Below are 19,441 nucleotides of genomic sequence, written 5' to 3'. Positions count from 1 at the left end.
TTGCATTCCTGCACGCACCCTGCACCATCGATGAGCTCCTATGTCCGTCCCCGTCTCTCTTCCATGGACCAAAGGAGGAGATGGAGAGAGAAAGGACCGTCGGCCTTGATCTGTGCTCTTAGCTTGTGGCCTTCCCTACTATTTATAGGGACAACAGGAAGGAGCGAGCTGACGCGAGATCTCTCTCGCGTTCTTCGTCCCCTTCTTTTCTAACATATCTGAAAAGGTGAGAAAGCAGGAGGATATGGGGGAACACTCGAGAAGATATGATGTGTGTGAATGAGGTATGTCATTAATAGCTACGACACATACGACGCAATATTGTGAAATTTAATATTAATATATATTCAATTTCTAATATATTCTAAGAAGACTTTGAAATAATTGGAATTATATTTGTCTTTTTCTTTTTTTTTTCTTGGGTGACGAATGTTGCACTATCAGCAACTATTAATTTGGGCTGTTGTTTATTGTAGTCGAGAGAACATACTACGGGCCATCTCTTCCGCTCAGGTCTCCATCACATCGCCGTGAGACTCGAGAGGAAACATGGACATCAGGTTACCGCGGTTGAACTTGAGCCTCTTGGCCTCGTCCCTGGAGATACGATACGAGTTGATGAGCACCTCCACCGGCATGCCTCGGAAAACCGATGCCTTCCCGACGATCTGACTCACCATGGGATTGTCGTTGGTCTTGAACGACACCCACTCGTAATGCTCGCTCCGGGTCTTTGTTATCACCACGAACTGCTGTGGGATCACCAAAAGCTGACCTTGACGGAGCTCGCCATCGAAGACGGTCCTCCCTCCGTGCCCCACCACCTGCATCTGGCAGCTTCCATTTAGGGCGTACGCTATGCCGTGAGTGTTGATGTTCCAATACGGTGCGCCGACGGTGTTCTGCGGGCAGACAAAGTCACATTACTCGATCGACACTTTTTGAGATCATATGCATCGAAGATGACCTTACCGGGCGGAGAGATCCCCTCACGGCACTCATTTGCATGAATCTTAGCACGGGGAACTTGCGACTGTTGAGTACGGTGATCCTTCCGGCGTTCGGATCGTATTGGTCAGAGAGCGTCGTGTCCCCGATGTTCTGCTTGTAATCCATCGTGCAGAATGCCTCTTCCAATCCATTCGATTCACGTCGCCTTATATCGTCGCCATCTTGTCTCTCCTGCTCTTCGTTCCTCTGTAATGGCTGTAGCAGCTGTAGCCCTCTGTCGACGCGGACTATCTCACCCCTTCCGTCGTCTGGATTCTGGATTTTCCTCACCACCTCCTTGTCGACGCCGAGCGCCTCCGCCAGTAGCTCAAGCTCGAAACCATTAAGGAGGCTGACCCCCTTTTGCTGTTCTAATCTCTCTTCTGTATGTGCACCTTGTTGTGCTCGTCTCTCCCTTCCAGCTAGTAGAAACTGCCATTGAAGACGTGAAGAATATGTTTGCTCACCAAATTAGTATGCTCTGTATGTTGCAGTAGAGAATTGGTTGGTGGATTCATCAGGACTCTCACACTGTGCTGACGATCCAACTGGTTAGCACTGCTGCTCGTGTAGGAGACCGTAATGGCTACGACAGGTGCTTCGCCATTGTTGTAGCACCAATGAGCGACTCCAGCGGGCAACGCGATGATGTCTCCCTCGTGAAAGGAATGGATCCTCTGGTGTTCGTCTCCCACCTCCCGTTGCTGTTGGAACGATTGGTACGTCTCTGGGCAACCAGGGATCACTGTTCCGGCAATACCCCTTCCTGCATGCAGGGACCAGCGACGACGAACTGTCACACCATAGTCAAACAGGACGACTGATGATTAACACGACCGAGGACAAGTGATGATCGAGCCTTGCACGACGTAGACGAGGCTGGGGGCATTGGAGTAGGAAGGCAAGAGAAGGCCCCTCGGCAGGATGGTACGGCGATGAACGGCGACACCCGCACACCGGAACTGCTCGTGGTTCTGGTCGAGGTACTCCGTGAAGCCAGCTTCCGAGGGCACGCGCATCGTGGGCTCCAGAGCGCTAAGCCTCTCGATTCGGCATCGGCTCCCCCCCGGTTGCCCTGTTTCTTGCTGCCCGAAGCCAAGCTGCGCCTGACCGCTGTGGAGCAGGAGTAGTGACACGCAAAGAGGGAAAGAGAGCATGATGAGTGCAGAGCTTGCCATGCATCAGGGTGGGTGCGAGGAAGGTTCTTATAGTCTCCCGATGTGGTTGGTCACGGGCATCTCTGGAACGCTCGCTCGCGTGTCGCTGCACCAGCTCGAAGGGAGGCACAGGTGGCCCGGGTTGGAAGAAGGCGAGGACATATGTTGAGAGAGCCCAATCGCTTGCTGCGATGCAAACAGTGGGTTGGGACAGCGGCATGCAGTTGGATGGTAGCGGTGAAGTGGTGGCTTGCGGTGGTCTTCAGCAGCTACAGTGCGTTGGGTTGCTTCCCTGCAGCACCCTGCACAGCGTTTGCACCCGTTAAAGAATGGAACCGATCCAGACGAGACCAGACCACAAAACCTCCACCTTTGAGTCGGCACATGGATTGCCACTGTAGAAAACCTGGCCATGGAATCAACAGCGGAAGAGCAGCCAAGTTGTATGTTGAAATGCCTCACCAACTCCCTTGTAAACTTGCAAGAAGAAACCTAGCCACCACTAAATCAAAGTAGCAAACCATGTTCTCCTACGAGGAAGAAACCATACACAATTCACCATAACTTCCAAGAGTCAATTCTTGCAAGCATCAAACAGAAGATATCTGCGCTTATAAGAGAGATTGAGGAGTGTCGTAATATTAATTTGAGCTCAAACAATTTCATAAACCCAATTCTCATGGGCCTCGAGATACACACACTAATGGTGAAGCAGCTTCAGTATCTGCAGGAGATCTGTGGGAAGGAACAAACCGTGGTGTGGACTTGCAACAATTAAGAAACAATATATTTCTGATGATAATGAAAAGCAAATATAAAAACGAAAAGAGAGGAAAAGAAGAACAATGATTCATGGAACATTGCTGTGATCAAAATGTACCGGAGGTCGGTTTAAGCAGATTGTAAGTACAACATATTGCACCCACATTAGCATTTCTTCAAAAAGATTAACATTGAGATAGTCAAATATGAACCAAATCTAACAGTGAAACTAGTGCCATATAATGGTTTTTGACAAACGAAATTTAACCATCCAGATGATGATTCAATATACGGCAAGAGGATGATGATATAACATAATGATGGAGAAAGGAAGAATAAAGTTCAAACAAGAAAAGAAAAAGAATCAAACATTGGAAGATGCAGAAGTGAACAAAAATCAGCTTTCAGAATAAAACGCCGCTTTGAGGCTTCAGTTCATAAGAAGATGATCCTTCAGCTTTCTGAACATTTGGATCATAACTATTTGAAAAGAATCCTGGAAATGCAAGGGAGGTATCGACCAAACGAAGCCAAACATTTCCCTCTGTCGGTTCGGGCAAAACAACAGTCTCCAAATTATTGCTGGCATTAAAGCATATAAATAAGTCACCGCCATTTGAATTTAACATGTCAAAGTTCTTTTCTGACTTCAGAGCCAAAGCCAAAAATTTGCATGTTGGGTCATCCCATTTTGGCTCAGATTGATTACTTCCAAACAAAACAATGTTTTCTACTTTAAGAAAGTGCTTGCTCTGAAAAATATCACCTCTTGGGATTCTAAGTGAACCCAGATATGCAATAAATTTTGTAATTTGCTTACTGAAGCCGGTTCCTAGGCTATCCCAATTGATAGGCTTCCTGTCATCATACAATGGAGAACCACCAGTGGAGTAGCCACACTCATCCCCCATATTTAGAACAGGAACACCGAGTGACACAAACAAGACAAACAAGAAATTCCGTATCTGCTTAAGACGTGTCTCATGGACAGTATTATTGTTTGTTGGACCTTCGTCGCCACAGTTCCAGCTTAATTCCGAAGCAAGCTCAGCAGTGCTGAATTTGACCAAATCAACAAGAGGAAGTCCAAAGTTCTTTGCGACAAAATTAAAAGAAAATGCTGGGCCCGCGGAAGAAAATAGATCACCACTGCCACAAAGTCTAGTAGCAAGATCGCTTAGGAGCCCTTCACCTCTCAAAAAGTTCTTTGCATCACTGCAAAATCTCATGTTCATCTCTGCCCATGCTTTCCAATGAGGAAATTGGATTTCCATGTATGACATGTCAAGCGGGGACCAGCAGTCTGCGACAATCTTTGTCCTTGAAAGTACCGGATCAAATGCTATAGCTTCCACCAAAGGTGGGCGAGATAAATGATCCCCATTCTGTCCTCTAGCCATTGAAGAAGAATTAATAAAGCAAAAGCCATCTACATGGAACTCGACTACCCAATGCCGGAGGCTGTCTATTATTAATTGCTGAACAATGGGGTTATTGCATTTCAGGAGACTATTGGTTCCTGATCCTACATTTTTGTCAACAATGCAATAGGAAGAACTATCAATACCTCGGAATGATATCACATGGGAGTCCGCATCTCCACCTTCAACACTGAGTAAAAACAACCTCCATCAAGACCTCTATACATTCGGAATGTAGCGTCTTGATCATCACCTTCAAAGAATTGATTGCTGAAGCAGCATTATGTTCACGTCCATATTCATCCATTAACGAGAAGAAATGATAGGGGAAGTAAGGGCCTTTGTTAACATCAAAGGGAAATATTGGCTCTAGCAGGATTGCATTGACACCAAGTTCTTTAAAATGCTCTACTTTCTCACTCACACCACCGAAAGTCCCAGCAACATCTTCTGGGAGACCGATCGAGTTATCTCTTGTGAACTGCCCCACATTTAATCTGTAAACCACGAGCTTCTCTGTTGGCAACCGCGGATGAACATCACCACTCCAGTCAAATATAGGTTCTATTTCCAAAGAACCAAGATACTTGGTTGGAGTCATTGTATCACTCTGAACAGAAAGAAGATTTCGAACCATTTTGGCATACGGATCCAACAGCACATGCTGCATATCGAATCCACCTCTTTATCTACTGGTCCTTTGCAACGATAACCATAGCTCACATAGTCCACGATGCTCTCCATCGAGACGTGCCAGATATCACCTGTACGATTGACATAAGGATCCAGTCCGATCTCTAAAGATGGAACCTCTGTTTTCCCTTCATACAGGCAGAGGAAAACGCTCTCAGCATTCCTCAAAAACAAAGAGAAATTGACCATTCCATCATCGGAAACAGAAGCACCCAAGGACGCAGGATATCCTGGGCCAAAACCCACAGGCACACAAAATCTTGTCTTTCTGTGCGTTTTAATCTCCGAGGCAACAACACCAGCATCAGAACACAAATGCAGCATAAATGATAGATAAAAGGGAGCCTTTGCTGAATCAAAATCCAGATCCAACGTATACCTTCCAGAATAATTGCAAACGAAGGGCATTATGACGGCACCAATCCCATTTTCAATAAATACTGTGTTATGTTATGAGATATTTTAGTTTGTTGCTTCTTGGTAACAATTGTAACATTTAGTACATCATCAGATTTTTGTTTGCAACAATGCTGGGTTGCCTTTTATTCTTCTAGCTTCAACAAAATTACTTTTTAATTTTTCATCGAATTCCAAATAGTTGACACTGTTAGTAAACTTTTGAGCTATATTTGATCTTGTCCAATTCTTTCTAAACAGTAGATTATGGGTCCCAAACCAAGGCTTAGTTTTAAACTGCTGAATATGTCATTATGAGCATTGACAGTCCATTAGAGCCAAACTTTGTAGTTCAGATTTATTGACACTTGAAATCCTTAGACAATCATTTTGGACTGTAACTATTATTGGCCTTGGTGGGTTTAACTGATTACACTGTGGACCATGGCTTGGCACTTTTAATTGATCAACTAGACAAGATTTAGTCAACATCCTGAGAAAAAATTGGCAACACTATAGTTTTGTGGAAGATCCATTTAGCTGCCTTCTCTAGAATAGATATTATGCTTATGGGGTATTCTTCTGTATTTAATCTGGATGTCTTCTCTGTTACACTTGCTCTCTAGTCAATTCATAGTATTCTCAGATTAGTCATGGGACTCCCAAGTATGGGCCAGGTTTCCTGAATCTCATATATGATGTTGTCTCGGCATAATATGGTCCAAGTTTTCCATCATAATGACCTAATTATCTTCTTGAATAAAATTTCTTTTAACTTCTTCTACTTCTAAAGTGGAAACTAACTCATAATCTGAGTTATGCTTGAACTACCAATACAATGTAGAATAAAGCTTTCTCCATGGTTCATGACTATTAGTAAAACAACAGTTTCCATTGGTGTTTAAATACTTGTTTTCGTTATTATGATTGCACTGTTGCTCCTCCTAATCTTGGTTGAGCATGTCAAATAGGAAACCAAATCTAACAGTAAAACTAGTGCCATATAATGGTTTTTGACAAACGAAATTTAACTATCCAGATGATGATTCAATATACAGCAAGAGGATGATGATATAACACAATGATGGAGAAAGGAAGAATCATGTTTTGCAAAATATACTATTAAGAAAGTTCAAACAAGAAGGGAAAAAGAATCAAACATTGGAAGTGAACAAAAATCAGATTTCAGAATAAAACCATGCCGCTTTGAATTAAAAGCTGAAGTTTGGAATATGCTACTGATAAAGAAGAGCCTTAAGAAAATAGTTGGTTGTGTGGTAACACATAAAAATATGGACATATCATAAGATGCATTGCAAAAATCATACATTAAGAGACTGTACAAAAACAAGCATGCGAAATAAAATGGTTTAGAAAATTTTGCACTTATTCAGTGCTAACAGAAAGGATACTTCATTTTATTGATAACAGGAGACAATAGATACAGCAAGAAACTCCTGCCGTTATATAAGACAATAAGGCACAAAGTTCAATCCACAGTGGCTTCAAATAAGGCACAACTATGAGGCTTCAGTTCATAAGAAGATGATCCTTCAGCCTTCTGAACATTTGGATCACAACTATTTGAAAAGATTCCTGGAAATGCAAGGGAGGTATCGACCAAACGAAGCCAAACATTTCCCTCTGGCTGTTCGGGCAAAACAACAGTCTCTAAATTATTGCTGGCGTTAAAGCATATAAACAAGTCACCGCAGTTTGAATTTAACATGTCAAAGTTCTTTTCTGACTTCAGAGCCAAAGCCAAAAACTTGCATGTTGGGTCATCCCACTTTGGCTCAGATTGATTACTTCCAAACCAAACAATGTTTTCTACTTTAAGAAAGTGCTTGCTCTGAAAAATATCACCTCTTCGGATTCTAAGTGAACCTAGATATGCAATAAATTTTGTAATTTGCTTACTGAAGCCTGTTCCTAGGCTATCCCAATTGATAGGCTTCCTGTCATCATACAATGGAGAACCACCAGTGGAGTAGCCGCACTCATCCCCCATATTTAGAACAGGAACACCGAGTGACACAAACAAGACAAACAAGAAATTCCGTATCTGCTTAAGACGTGTCTCAAGGACAGTATTATTGTTTGTTGGACCTTCGTCGCCACAGTTCCAGCTTAATTCCGAAGCTTGCTCAGCAGTACTGAAGCTGACCAAATCAACAAGAGGAAGTCCAAAGTTCTTTGTCACAAAATTAAAAGAAAATGCTGGGCCCCTGGAAGAAAATAGATCACCACTGCCACAAAGTCTAGTAGCAAGATCGCTTAGGAGTCCTTCACCTCTCAAAAAGTTCCTTACATCACTGCAAAATCTCATGTTCATCTCTGCCCATGCTTTCCAATGAGGAAATTGGATTTCCATGTATGACATGTCAAGCGGGGACCAGCAGTCTGCGACAATCTTTGTCCTAGAAAGTACTGGATCAAATGCTATAGCTTCCACCAAAGGTGGGCGAGATAAATGATCCCCATTCTGTCCTCTAGCCATTGAAGAAGAATTAATAAAGCAAAAGCCATCTACATGGAACTCGACCACCCAATGCCGGAGGCTGTCTATTATTAATTGCTGGACAATGGGGTTATTGCATTTCAGTAGACTATTGGTTCCTGATCCAACATTCTTGTCAACAATGTAATAGGAAGCAAGGTTTGAAATTTCGTACCGTACCGGAGTTTCGACGATTTCTCGGTACGTAACGGAACGGTATACCGCTCGGTATACCGAGCGATATATGTATATATATATATTATATTTATTTTTTTTTTTATTTTTTTATTGGCCGACGTCGCATCGCCTCGGCGACGTCGCCGAGGCGATGCTTATTTAAATTATATATATATATATATATATATATATATATATATATATATATATATATATATATAGCGACGTCGCCGAAAAAGGCGACGTCGTGTCGCCTCGGCGACGTCGCCGAGAAAGGCGACGCGACGTCGCCTCGATTTGATTTAAATTATTAATATATATATATATATTAATATATATATTTTATTATTATTATTCGTTCCGCCCGGTAACGGGCGGTCCGCGTACCGATATATCATCGGACCGATACGTATCGCTCGTACCGGACGGTACGGATCGGTATGGCAATCCTTATTAGGAAGAACTATCAATATCTCGGAATGATATCACATGGGAGTCCGCATCTCCACCTTCAGCACTATGAGTAAAAACAACCTCCATCAAGACCTCTATACCTTCGGAATGTAGCATCTTGATCATCTCCTTCATAGAATTGATTGCTGAAGCAGCATTATGTTCTTGTCCATATTCATCCATTACCGAGAAGAAATGATAGGGGAAGTAAGGGCCTTTGTTAACATCAAAGGGAAATATTGGCTCTAGCAGGATTGCATTGACACCAAGTTCTTTAAAATGCTCTACTTTCTCACTCACACCACCGAAAGTCCCAGCAACATCTTCTGGGAGCCCGCTCGAGTTATCTATTGTAAACTGCCCAACATTTAATCTGTAAACCACCAGCTTCTCTGTTGGCAACTGCAGATGAACATCACCTGTAACACCCCTGATTAGTCCCACATCGAAAGTGGGCAGGATTAAGATTGACTTATAAGGGTCTGATGAGTATACTACTATCAACTTCAGCTTAAGCATTTTGGTCAGTGGTTTAGACCAAACGAAAGTTGATAGGCCAGTTAGCCCATCAGGCTCGGGTCATGATATTTGGTATCAGAGCCGACCTAGCATTTGTGCATGGTGAGGGGGCTCGAGTAGGAAAAGACTACCCGTAGACAGAGTTAGAGGACTCGTCACGGCGTGGAGCCACCACAGGGCTACGCCTCACATGCACTATGCTAGAGTTTGATCTGGGTTATGTTGGGGCTTGACGAGGACGTCAAGCCTTTGAGTAGGGGTGATTGCAACACCCCTGATTAGTCCCACATCGAAAGTGAGCAGAATTAAGATTGACTTAAAAGGGTCTGATGAGTATACTACTATCAACTTCAGCTTAAGCATTTTAGTCAGTGGTTTAGACCAAAAGAAAGTTGATAGGCCAGTTAGCCCATCAGGCTCGGGTCATGATATCACCACTCCAGTCAAATATAGGTTCCATTTCCAGAGAACCAAAACACTTGGTTGGAGTCATTGTATCACCCTGAACAGAAAGAAGATTTCGAACCATTTTGGCATGCGGATCCAACAGCACATGCTGCATATCAAATCCACCTCTTTTCTCTACTGGTCCTTTGCAATGATAACCGTAGCTTACATAGTCCTCGATGCTCTCCATCGAGACGTGCCAGATATCTCCTGTACGATTGACATAAGGATCCAGTTCGATCTCTAAAGACGGAACCTCTGTTTTCCCTTCATACAGGCAGAGTACAGCGCTCTCAGCTTTCCTCGAAAACAAAGAGAAATTGACCATTCCATCATCGGAAACAGAAGCACCCAAGGGCGCAGGATATCCTGGGCCTAAACCCACAGGCACACAAAATCTTGTCTTTCTGTGCGTTTTAATCTCCGAGGCAACAACACCAGCATCAGGACACAAATGCAGCATAAATGATAGATAAAAGGGAGCCTTTGCTGAATCAAAATCCAGATCCAACGTATACCTTCCAGAAGAATTGCGAACGAAGAGCATTATGACGGCACCAATCCCCTTTTCGATGTCTGCAACTAGTGATCCCGGAGGATCAGATCTCGACATTTCATAGATCAGCACCAACTCGTCCTGGGAGACAGACAAAACCTCAATGTGCACAGAAAAGTTCACACCTACGGCTCCCACCACCACCACCTTCACAAGGTCCCCCTTTTCGGACCTGAACATGTAGGGGAATTCCCTCCCCTCGAGTACTTGAGCTTTGCCACTCGCCACCGCCATCGGCCGCGATTGTCGGAGTGAGATCGGGGAGGTTGCACGGACCACTGAATTAAGGCATGTTGGGGGACCAAATGATGCGCCTTTCGGCGAGAATTTCCGGTTGCAACTGCACCGTCCGTGCGTCACCGCATTCCGCCGCTGCCAGATGACGCCATTATGTGGATGGCCGCGAGTCTTCGCCGCCGCACTCGGAAACCAAATGCTCGCCATAGAGAAGCCTTTCAGGCCTCCTGCTGTGAGAAATGAGTCTGATTCGGGATTAATCAATAAGGGAAAGCATTGGGTGGAGGGGAGGGTGAGGGGAAGGGGTTTTACGTGGCTCTTTCGGAGGACGGAGATGGAGGCGAAGCGAAACGGTCTGAGGGACGGGAGATGGTGAAGGCAACAAAGCAGGAGGAGGAGGGATATGTTTGACGGAGACTGTTTTGCTCTCTCGGTCACAAAATAAGAATCTGGATTTTTTTTTATTTAAGAAGAGGATGGGGATGATTCCAAGGAGGAAGACAACGCACCTGGGAATCACGTGAACGAAGAAGGGTGGTCGTTTCGTCGGTGGGACCCACAAGGTCGAGGATCACGTGTCTGTCTCATCACAGGGAGCCTTTTCCCATCGGCTCACAGGAACACCACGGACCAGCAACGGGCTACACTCATATCTAATTCCCTGTTCCCTGTCGGCGACCACCTCTCGTTCGCGCGGGACCCGCCACGAGTAGATAGCATAATATATCATATACCAACTGCTTATATATTTCTTCCCAATGAAAATACGATTCAAGTTGGATTACGTTTGCCGTAACAAGCATTCTCAACAACAATATATAGCAATCTTCGCAAGAATCGAAAGCAAAACCTGAGCAACTTGTTTATATCTTGACCTCACCATATGCAGAGAAATAGCTAGTGCAAGAAGTCCGTCAATCCTCACATAAAATAAAAGCATAGATTCTTCCGAAAGCAAAAAGAGAGAGAGGAACGATCCAAAAAGGATCATACTAAGATATTCCGGCAAAACCCAAGAATAATAAAGGGAGCATCTCTCACAAAGTAGTTCCAATGACCATCATGTTCTCTTGTAAGCAAACTAACTTTGGGAGTCCAGTAGTGGGACTTAGCAGAGCTAGACTTTCATCAGTGAGCACCCTTGGTCCACTCCCAAGCCTGGTGCAGATGAAATAGCTGACCTTGCCGGGGAACTTTTGAGATGGATACTTGTCCTTGCTCTCAGGTGGTGGTGGCAGGGCTTCAACATCTTTCATGGACTGTAGACCAGCTTCATGCAGAATTGATTTGTCTCCTATTACATAACTGCAAGGAAGATACGCGATTAAATTTGACATCAGATCAAACCAATGTATCGGTGTTGCAGAACCTGAAAACCCAGTGACCTAGTCAATTCATTGTCTGCTGGTGGCGGGAAGCAGAATAGCAGGCGCTGAAGCAGAAGACCAGCGGATTTTCTGTTTGGTGCAATCAAGACGGCGTTGGGTCCCGCGTCGAAAGTGTAGGCTGCCTGAAATTTAGCCATCTCATAAAACATCAAGCTTTGATGAATTGGCGCGCATGTAGCTTCTGTATCATACTTATTATTCTCTGAGATTTAATGCAATGTGCAAAGACGATATAACGATAGTGAGAGATCAGTGGAGAAGTGATTTCCAGATGGCCTTACATAGGCCACCTTAACCCTTTTTTAAGAGACAAAGATGATTTTCTTCCTTGGTTAAACTTTCAAATTTCCTCAAGATATTTAGACTAAATTTAAGCAACATTCCTATTTAATTTAAGCCATCTTTGAAGAACCTAAGATGTGGGGATCATGTCAGAGTCTTAAAGATTCACTTTCAGATATATACTTTCTTATATTAACTTAACTTCTTTGGTTCCATGCTTGTGAAAAAACCAGTGTTACTCTAATTTCAGATCCCATAGTCGTAAGTTCCTGAATAAATTCAATTAGATTCTAATATTCATATCCTTTTAAGTAGAAAAATTGTTTATAATACAATATGACTTGGTCTTTCCACATTTAAGTAGTTTTACCTATTCTGAGACAAAATCTCCACAAATCCTCAATTTTTGAGTGATTTAATATTTAAAAATTTAGCCACCATCCTTCCATGTCCTAAATCATGAACAATTAAGAGATTTGACTTCCTTAGTTGTGGTGCTTACTTTTCATAATTATCCTCTTTCCCTGTACTTTCCTATCTCTTATTCCCTTTTTCTTTCTCTTTTGCATGTTTTGAAATGTTAGGATTGAGAACATCATCCTTCAGAAGTCTGACAAGTGTTCCTCTTCTCACTTTATCAAAGACCCTACCCTATCCCTTATTCCCTTTTTCTTTCTCTTTTGCATCTTTTGAAATGTTAGGATTGAGAACATCATCCTTCAGAAGTCTGACAAGAGTTCCTCCTCTCACTTTATCAAAGACCCTATCTATTTCCAGATTTCATGAATGCAGAAGTCAATTTAGGAAGGCTTCAGTCTGATGGAAACAATGTTCTCGTAATCATTTAATTCTTTTGAAACTAGGATACAGCTTATCATTAATTGCTACAGCACTTGAAATCAACATCTAGTTACTCACTTTTTTTAACAAGCAAATCCATCCATGTACAGATGCAAAACTTAAGCATCTAGCAGTAATTGTCAATAAAAAACGAAACTAACTAACAAAAATCAGGAACCAAAACATTTTTGTGCTCTGGTTAATCCAAATAGATGGTAGAACTTTATATTCAATTGTTTAGTGTTCATCATAGATCTCCCATGTAATTGCACGTGCATACCTGTGGTGTTCCTTCAGACCTGTTCCATCTTTCAACAAGACTGATTATCCTGAGATATGATTGATGCAAAACAGTCAGTCACAGTTAGTGCCAAGAAAATATAACTTAAATCACATATGACTATGCTTTCAATGGTGTTATCATTCAAATATAAATTGAGTATGAATGGTTTATCTTTATGGTAGAGAAGATCATGCCTGTGTGATGTATCATTCATGTAGAATATAGGGGGGCTAGTATCCAAGCAAACAGCATGAAACTGATTACTGTCTGCACAAGTCAACCTAGCAAAAGATGCAAAATCACGATTTCTGATAGCTTCTTCCATCTGCAAAATACGACCTGGGACAACAGTCTAGAATAGACAACAAAAGATTGTAAGTTGGCACTAATTCTTCTTGAACAAGTTGCAAAATATTGATGTCAGACTCGGGAAATAGTTGTACGAGCTCTAATAAGAATAAACACTTAACAATAAGGACAGCAAGTAATCTCAGCTGACATACTACAAGAACTTTTAGTAACTGAACATAAAAAAGATGCAATTTTATCAATTGACTGACAACAAGAATTAACTATAAAAAGACTAGTTCTATCAATTGACTGAAGAAGAGATTTAACTACAAAGAGAGTGCAAGGGAATGAAGTGTAACAAAACCTGGGCTCTATGTTGTAAGAGCGGACTTGTCTCAACACTGTCACGCATGCCAGTGGTGCTACTAGTTTCCTTCTGCTTTGAACTCACCTGGATTTGTGTTTAACAAAGTGAGATATATATACTTGGCAAAACTGCACCCAGAGTGAAAAGCTGTAATTGGTGCATTCAACTTATTTTATGAATTGATGATTGTTCAGGGTCACCACTGCAGTCAAATTAAATGACAAATAATTTACCAGACTTACTAAGCTATACAAAATAAGACGAGCCAACAAGTGCCATTGTTCAGTATATTTATTTTAGTCATAATATGTTAGCATGTTTCATATTTCTGCAAAAGTATCAAATTATTGAACAGGCATATTCTGGCAAAATAATTTGGTCAAATCTATGTTTGTCCATATCATAAAAGGTTACAAGTTTGATGTAATTTCTCAACATAATGATAACGGAAATATTATGATCTAGCATAAAATCTTTCAAAAATGAAAAAAGGGTGTTTCTTACCTTTGTTATCCTTCCTCAAAACATCAACTGAACAACAAATTAAATTTCAAATGTAATATAGTGAACAAAATCAACGTCCTTCAAAAAATAACAAGGCAAAGAAAGGATCCATAGTCCATAATGTATCCAACAAAAGAAAATTACCCTTAGAGAGTTTTCAAGGATATATAAAGTAAAATTTTTGGTTCTGGATGTTCAGAGATGGGAGAAGAAAGCTAGTAGCCCTAATAATCATATCTGAGTATCTGGAGAAATTTTTTATTGGCTCTAGAAGACTCTGCAGCAATATATATCACAAGTATATAAAAAATTACCAAAGATGACCAAACTCATATCAGTGACCACAGTCTCACTATATGTTCTGAGTAGAAAAAAAATGAGCTTGTGTATGAAAGAAGTCAAGCTTGTCCTCCATGAAAGAACAGATGTACACAATAACTACTTCAAAAAAAGTCTATCACCAAAGACTAAGATAATAAAAACATTTATCAATTCACGATGTCATTGATGTACGGTGACCACATACCACTGCTATGATAATAACAAGGTCATTCCAATGTGATTCTGAAGCAAGCTGAACTGCAATGCTGTCACTTCCACAGGCATCCTGATAATCAGCAAGATTAATTAATAATCATTAACCGTGCCTCTGGAACTATATATAGTGCTTTCAGGTTATATATGTTCTTTTCATAGTGTAAACTTACCTTACCCATGGTCCATTTGACAAAACCACCATACATACTGCGACATGCACTGCCTGACCCTTGCCTACATATGAGAATGTTACTTCAATTGGGATTCACTTATAGGTAGTAATATTATATGGTTAACCGCAGTGATTTATGAGACGACGCCTAAAAATATCAGTGTCTGACAAGTGGGACCAAAGAGAGTTAAAAGTGCAGAGTGAAAGGGCATGATTATACACTGTAAGTGCAAGACACATTATTTCATCGGAATAAACACGCAGTTGAAGTAATATGCACAGACCTCGCAATGGATGAAAGCTTTCCACAATCTTCCTTCACATTCATTAGCTTTGCTAAAGTGAAAACTGTGAAGAAAAACACTCTATAAGATGATATCATGCAGATTATTTCATACAGTTTTTTGTCAGTATAACAAAACCAATATACCGACTTATTAAGTGAGAAAACTAGCTACAAAAAGTTAACAAATTTTATCAAAATGGGGCGTTGTAAGAGTATCAGCCATGCAATATCCTTATTAAGAATATTAGTCATTTCTTATTAAGTAAGAAATGTTTAACTCTCATGCACAAGGATCAAATACGACCAGTACTAACCAAAACAAGCAAGGCCAGCAGCCGTAGACGCCAATCCTGCAGCTGTGGGGAAGTTGTTATAGGAAGCAATGTGGACATTCAATTTCTGCCAATCATCCTTCCGGATACGGTTACCCTTCTTCTCATCCCCGACATCATCGGCAATTTTCCTGATTTCCCTCAAACAGCTCTGGAATCTATCTCCAGAGAGTGGAATCTCCTACAGAAACCCGTAAATTTCAGACATCGAGCCAAATAAACACTATCGATGTACCAAAACGACCTTAATCTTCTTACCCTCAAAACCCCAAAAAGAAGGCGATCCATCGAAACCCAAAGAAATAAAGCAAACAAGAAAACACAGAAGCATAGGATCCGATCTACCTTGCCATTGAGCCACATCCGATCTCTGTCGAAGGTAGGGCTAACGGCGACGGTGGTGGTGGCGGAGAGATGGTCATGATCGAGGGTGACGCTGATGCTGTCGTTGACGGGGAGGATGAGGGCCTCGTCGCGCTTCCCCCAGTACTTGATCACCGCGATGTTGGTGGGAGTTCTTCCGATCGCCATCAGAATCCAGCTCTCGGTCCCCGACACCATCTCAACACCTTGGAACTACCTTGGTGGCACCATAGGGGATGGGGCTTCGGTATAGTGTCGGGAGTTGAACAATCTTTCGCAAGTTCGCACGTTACCTTGACGGGAACTTGTTGTCGCGCCCGGCACCCGGTGAGCAGTTGTTTGTGGACTTGCAGCTGTTCGTTCAACCTTCTAAAGTCCTTGTTTTCCTCCTCTCTCTCTTTTCTCTTGTGCAATGCGGGTGTTGCTTCCTCCCACATTCAGTGCCCTTGTGAGCATGGTCACCCTGGAAGTGAGTTCCGCCACAACTTCGTGCAGATGTTGCACGGAGTCTTTGGTGTCGTCTGACAGTCGGTCAACTAGGGCCTCTACCTTGTCGATCTGGGATTCAACTTCTTCTGGTGAGCTCTCTACCCCAGAAAGCCTTTGTTGGCCATAGTAGAGTTCCTCCAAGCTCGCTCCAAGAACATCTAAGCGAGTTTGTGAGTCTCTCCTTATGGCTCCTTTTCCCAGTTGGCGCTCCAGATTGCACCTTCTCCGCTCGCGGAGAGTAGCCAACTTCTCGCTCATCATGTTCGTTGCCGCGCTCCTCTTGAGTGGCACCAACAGTACGAGAGTGAGTATGCACTTGCAGCCCACCTGTGACTGCTTGGGGCAAGGGTCAGACATGCCCCGTCTTGCTTGATTCGCCATGATGCTTTTCCATGGCGAAATTGCAAAGTTCCTTCGTTGCTTGCTCGAATTGCTTGCCCGCTCTGATACCACAATGTCACTGACTTAGCTGGAATTGCCTAAGCCGTGAAGCACCCTTGTGGCCAAGATGCAAACTTAGCTTGAGTTGCCTAAGTCGCGAAACGCCCTTGTGCCAACTTCTCGGACTTAGCTGGGATTGCCTAAGTCATGATGCGCCCTTGCGATATGCGTCCGCAAAGGTCAGCCAATTTGCAACCTCACTCAGGTCCCGAAGGACCTGTAAAAGAGAAAGTTGATTAGTTCGAAGAATGAGCGACGGACAAGTCCAGATGTCTCGCGGAAAGAGAAGCTTTACAAGCAATTCAGCGAGCACTTGCGTGCATGAGAGAAAACAGAGAAAAGAGGAAAAACAAGGACATTAGAAGGTTGAACGAACAGATGCAAGTCCACAAACAGCTGTTCACCGGGTATTGGGCGCAAAGACAAGTCCCTGTCAAGTTAACGTGCGAATTTATGAAAGACTGTTCAACGCCTGACACTATATCGAAGCCCCATCCCCCATGGTGCCACCCGGGTGGTTCCAGGGTGCTGAGATGGCTGACGTTTCGCGTTCAGCAACGGGCTGCAGAAATAGCCCGTGGCATGCGAAAATGGAGCCATTTAGGGGTTGTTTCGCTAGGCGCAGTGAGCGGTTGCACTGTAACGCTGCAACCTGTTCGAACTTACATTTTTACAAGCAAAAGCACACAAAACTATGGCAAAACATGCTGCCAAGAATCCGTACATATATGCAAAAGTGACGAACAGTTCATTGAACGAAGTTACTGTGGGTGCGCGACGACAGTTCATGACAATACGAATCCAACAGCACATGCTGCATATCAAATCCACCTCTTTTCTCTGCTGGTCCTTTTCAACGATAACCGTAGCTCACATAGTCCACGATGCTCTCCATCGAGACGTGCCAGATATCACCTATATGATTGACATAAGGATCCAATTCGATCTCTAAAGACGGAACCTCTATTTTCCCTTCATACAGGCAAAGGACAACGCTCTCAACATTCCTCGAAAACAAAGAGAAATTGACCATTCCATCATCGAAAACAGAAGCACCCAAGGACGAAGGATATCCTGGGCCTAAACCCACAGGCACACAAAATCTTGTCTTTCTGTGCGTTTTAATCTCCGAGGCAACAACTCCAGCATCAGAACACAAATGCAGCATAAATGATAGATAAAAGGGAGCCTTTGCTGAATCAAAATCCAGATCCAACGTATACCTTCCAGAAGAATTGCGAACGAAGGGCATTATGACGGCACCAATCCCATTTTCAATAAATACTGTGTTATGTTATGAGATATTTTAGTTTGTTGCTTCTTGGTAACAATTGTAACATTTAGTACATCATCAGATTTTTGTTTGCAACAATGCTGGGTTGCCTTTTATTCTTCTAGCTTCAACAAAATTACTTTTTAATTTTTCATCGAATTCCAAATAGTTGACACTGTTAGTAAACTTTTGAGCTATATTTGATCTTGTCCAATTCTTTCTAAACAGTAGATTATGGGTCCCAAACCAAGGCTTAGTTTTAAACTGCTGAATATGTCATTATGAGCATTGACAGTCCATTAGAGCCAAACTTTGTAGTTCAGATTTATTGACACTTGAAATCCTTAGACAATCATTTTGGACTGTAACTATTATTGGCCTTGGTGGGTTTAACTGATTACTCTGTGGACTATATGGCTTGGCACTTTTAATTGATCAACTAGACAAGATTTAGTCAACATCCAGAGATAATTTTGGCAACACTATAGTTTTGTGGAAGATCCATTTAGCTACCTTCTCTAGAATAGATATTATGCTTATGGGGTATTCTTCTGTATTTAATCTGGATGTCTACTCTGTTACACTTGCTCTCTAGTCAATTCATAGTATTCTCAGATTAGTGAAGGGACTCCCAAGTATGGGCCAGGTTTCCTGAATTTCATATATGATGTTGTCTCGGCATAATATGGTCCAAGTTTTCCATCATAATGACCTAATTATCTTCTTGAATAAGATTTCTTTTAACTTCTTGTACTTCTAAAGTGGAAACTAATTCATAATCTGAGTTATGCTTGAACTACCAATAGCATGTAGAATAAAGCTCTCTCCATGGTTCATGACTATTAGTAAAACAACAGTTTCCATTGGTGTTTAAATACTTGTTTTCGATATTATGATTGCACTGTTGCTCCTCCTAATCTTTGGTTGAGCATGTCAAATAGGAACCAAATCTAACTGTAAAACTAGTGCCATATAACGGTTTTTGACAAACGAAATTTAACTATTCAAATGATGATTCAATAAACAGCAAGAGGATGATGATATAACATAATGATGGAGAAAGGAAGAATCATGTTTTGCAAAATATACTATTAAGAAAGTTCAAACAAGAAGGGAAAAAGAATCAAACATTAGAAGTGAACAAAAATCAGTTTTCAGAATAAAACCATGCCGCTTTGAATTAAACACTGAAGTTTGGAATATGCTACTGATAAAGAAGAGCCTTAAGAAAATAGTTGGTTGTGTGGTAACACATAAAAATATGGACATATCATAAGATGTATTG

At 42.1% G+C, this 19,441-nt stretch overlaps 3 protein-coding genes and 1 pseudogene across 4 annotated transcripts; all 4 read right to left on the bottom strand.

The window, feature by feature from the left end:
• Positions 1-374: 374 nt before the first annotated feature.
• Positions 375-6,675, bottom strand: LOC135614946 (isoamylase 2, chloroplastic-like; annotated as a pseudogene).
• On the bottom strand, positions 510-2,168 carry LOC135613862 (cocosin 1-like). Its single transcript, XM_065110878.1, has 4 exons — positions 1,850-2,168; positions 1,521-1,756; positions 973-1,422; positions 510-902 (listed from the first exon to the last, which is right to left on the bottom strand). The coding sequence occupies exons 1-4, from the start codon at positions 2,166-2,168 to the stop codon at positions 510-512; spliced, it is 1,398 nt and encodes a 465-aa protein (XP_064966950.1).
• A 141-nt stretch (positions 6,676-6,816) lies between the features above and the next one.
• Positions 6,817-10,760, bottom strand: LOC135614947 (isoamylase 2, chloroplastic-like). Its single transcript, XM_065112839.1, has 3 exons — positions 9,504-10,760; positions 8,558-8,968; positions 6,817-8,074 (listed from the first exon to the last, which is right to left on the bottom strand). Exons 1-3 carry the CDS (start codon positions 10,513-10,515, stop codon positions 6,909-6,911), a joined length of 2,589 nt encoding a protein of 862 aa, XP_064968911.1. The 5' UTR covers positions 10,516-10,760; the 3' UTR covers positions 6,817-6,908.
• A 387-nt stretch (positions 10,761-11,147) lies between these two features.
• Positions 11,148-19,378, bottom strand: LOC135614943 (diphosphomevalonate decarboxylase MVD2, peroxisomal-like). 2 transcript variants are annotated; one of them, XM_065112835.1, is made up of 10 exons: positions 15,936-19,378; positions 15,573-15,771; positions 15,257-15,320; positions 14,971-15,034; positions 14,790-14,870; positions 13,757-13,843; positions 13,296-13,453; positions 13,099-13,147; positions 11,694-11,818; positions 11,148-11,613 (listed from the first exon to the last, which is right to left on the bottom strand). In XM_065112835.1, the coding sequence occupies exons 1-10, from the start codon at positions 16,149-16,151 to the stop codon at positions 11,346-11,348; spliced, it is 1,311 nt and encodes a 436-aa protein (XP_064968907.1). In that variant the 5' UTR covers positions 16,152-19,378; the 3' UTR covers positions 11,148-11,345. The 2 variants fall into 2 exon arrangements, with proteins under 2 accessions (XP_064968907.1, XP_064968908.1); XM_065112836.1 differs by having other exon boundaries at positions 13,296-13,426.
• Positions 19,379-19,441: the final 63 nt, after the last annotated feature.

Source organism: Musa acuminata, chromosome BXJ2-6 (genome assembly GCF_036884655.1).
Source record: "Musa acuminata AAA Group cultivar baxijiao chromosome BXJ2-6, Cavendish_Baxijiao_AAA, whole genome shotgun sequence".
Lineage (NCBI taxonomy): Eukaryota > Viridiplantae > Streptophyta > Magnoliopsida > Zingiberales > Musaceae > Musa > Musa acuminata.
The sequence above is the reverse complement of the archived record's forward strand: the minus strand, read 5'-3'. Positions and strand labels throughout refer to the sequence as shown.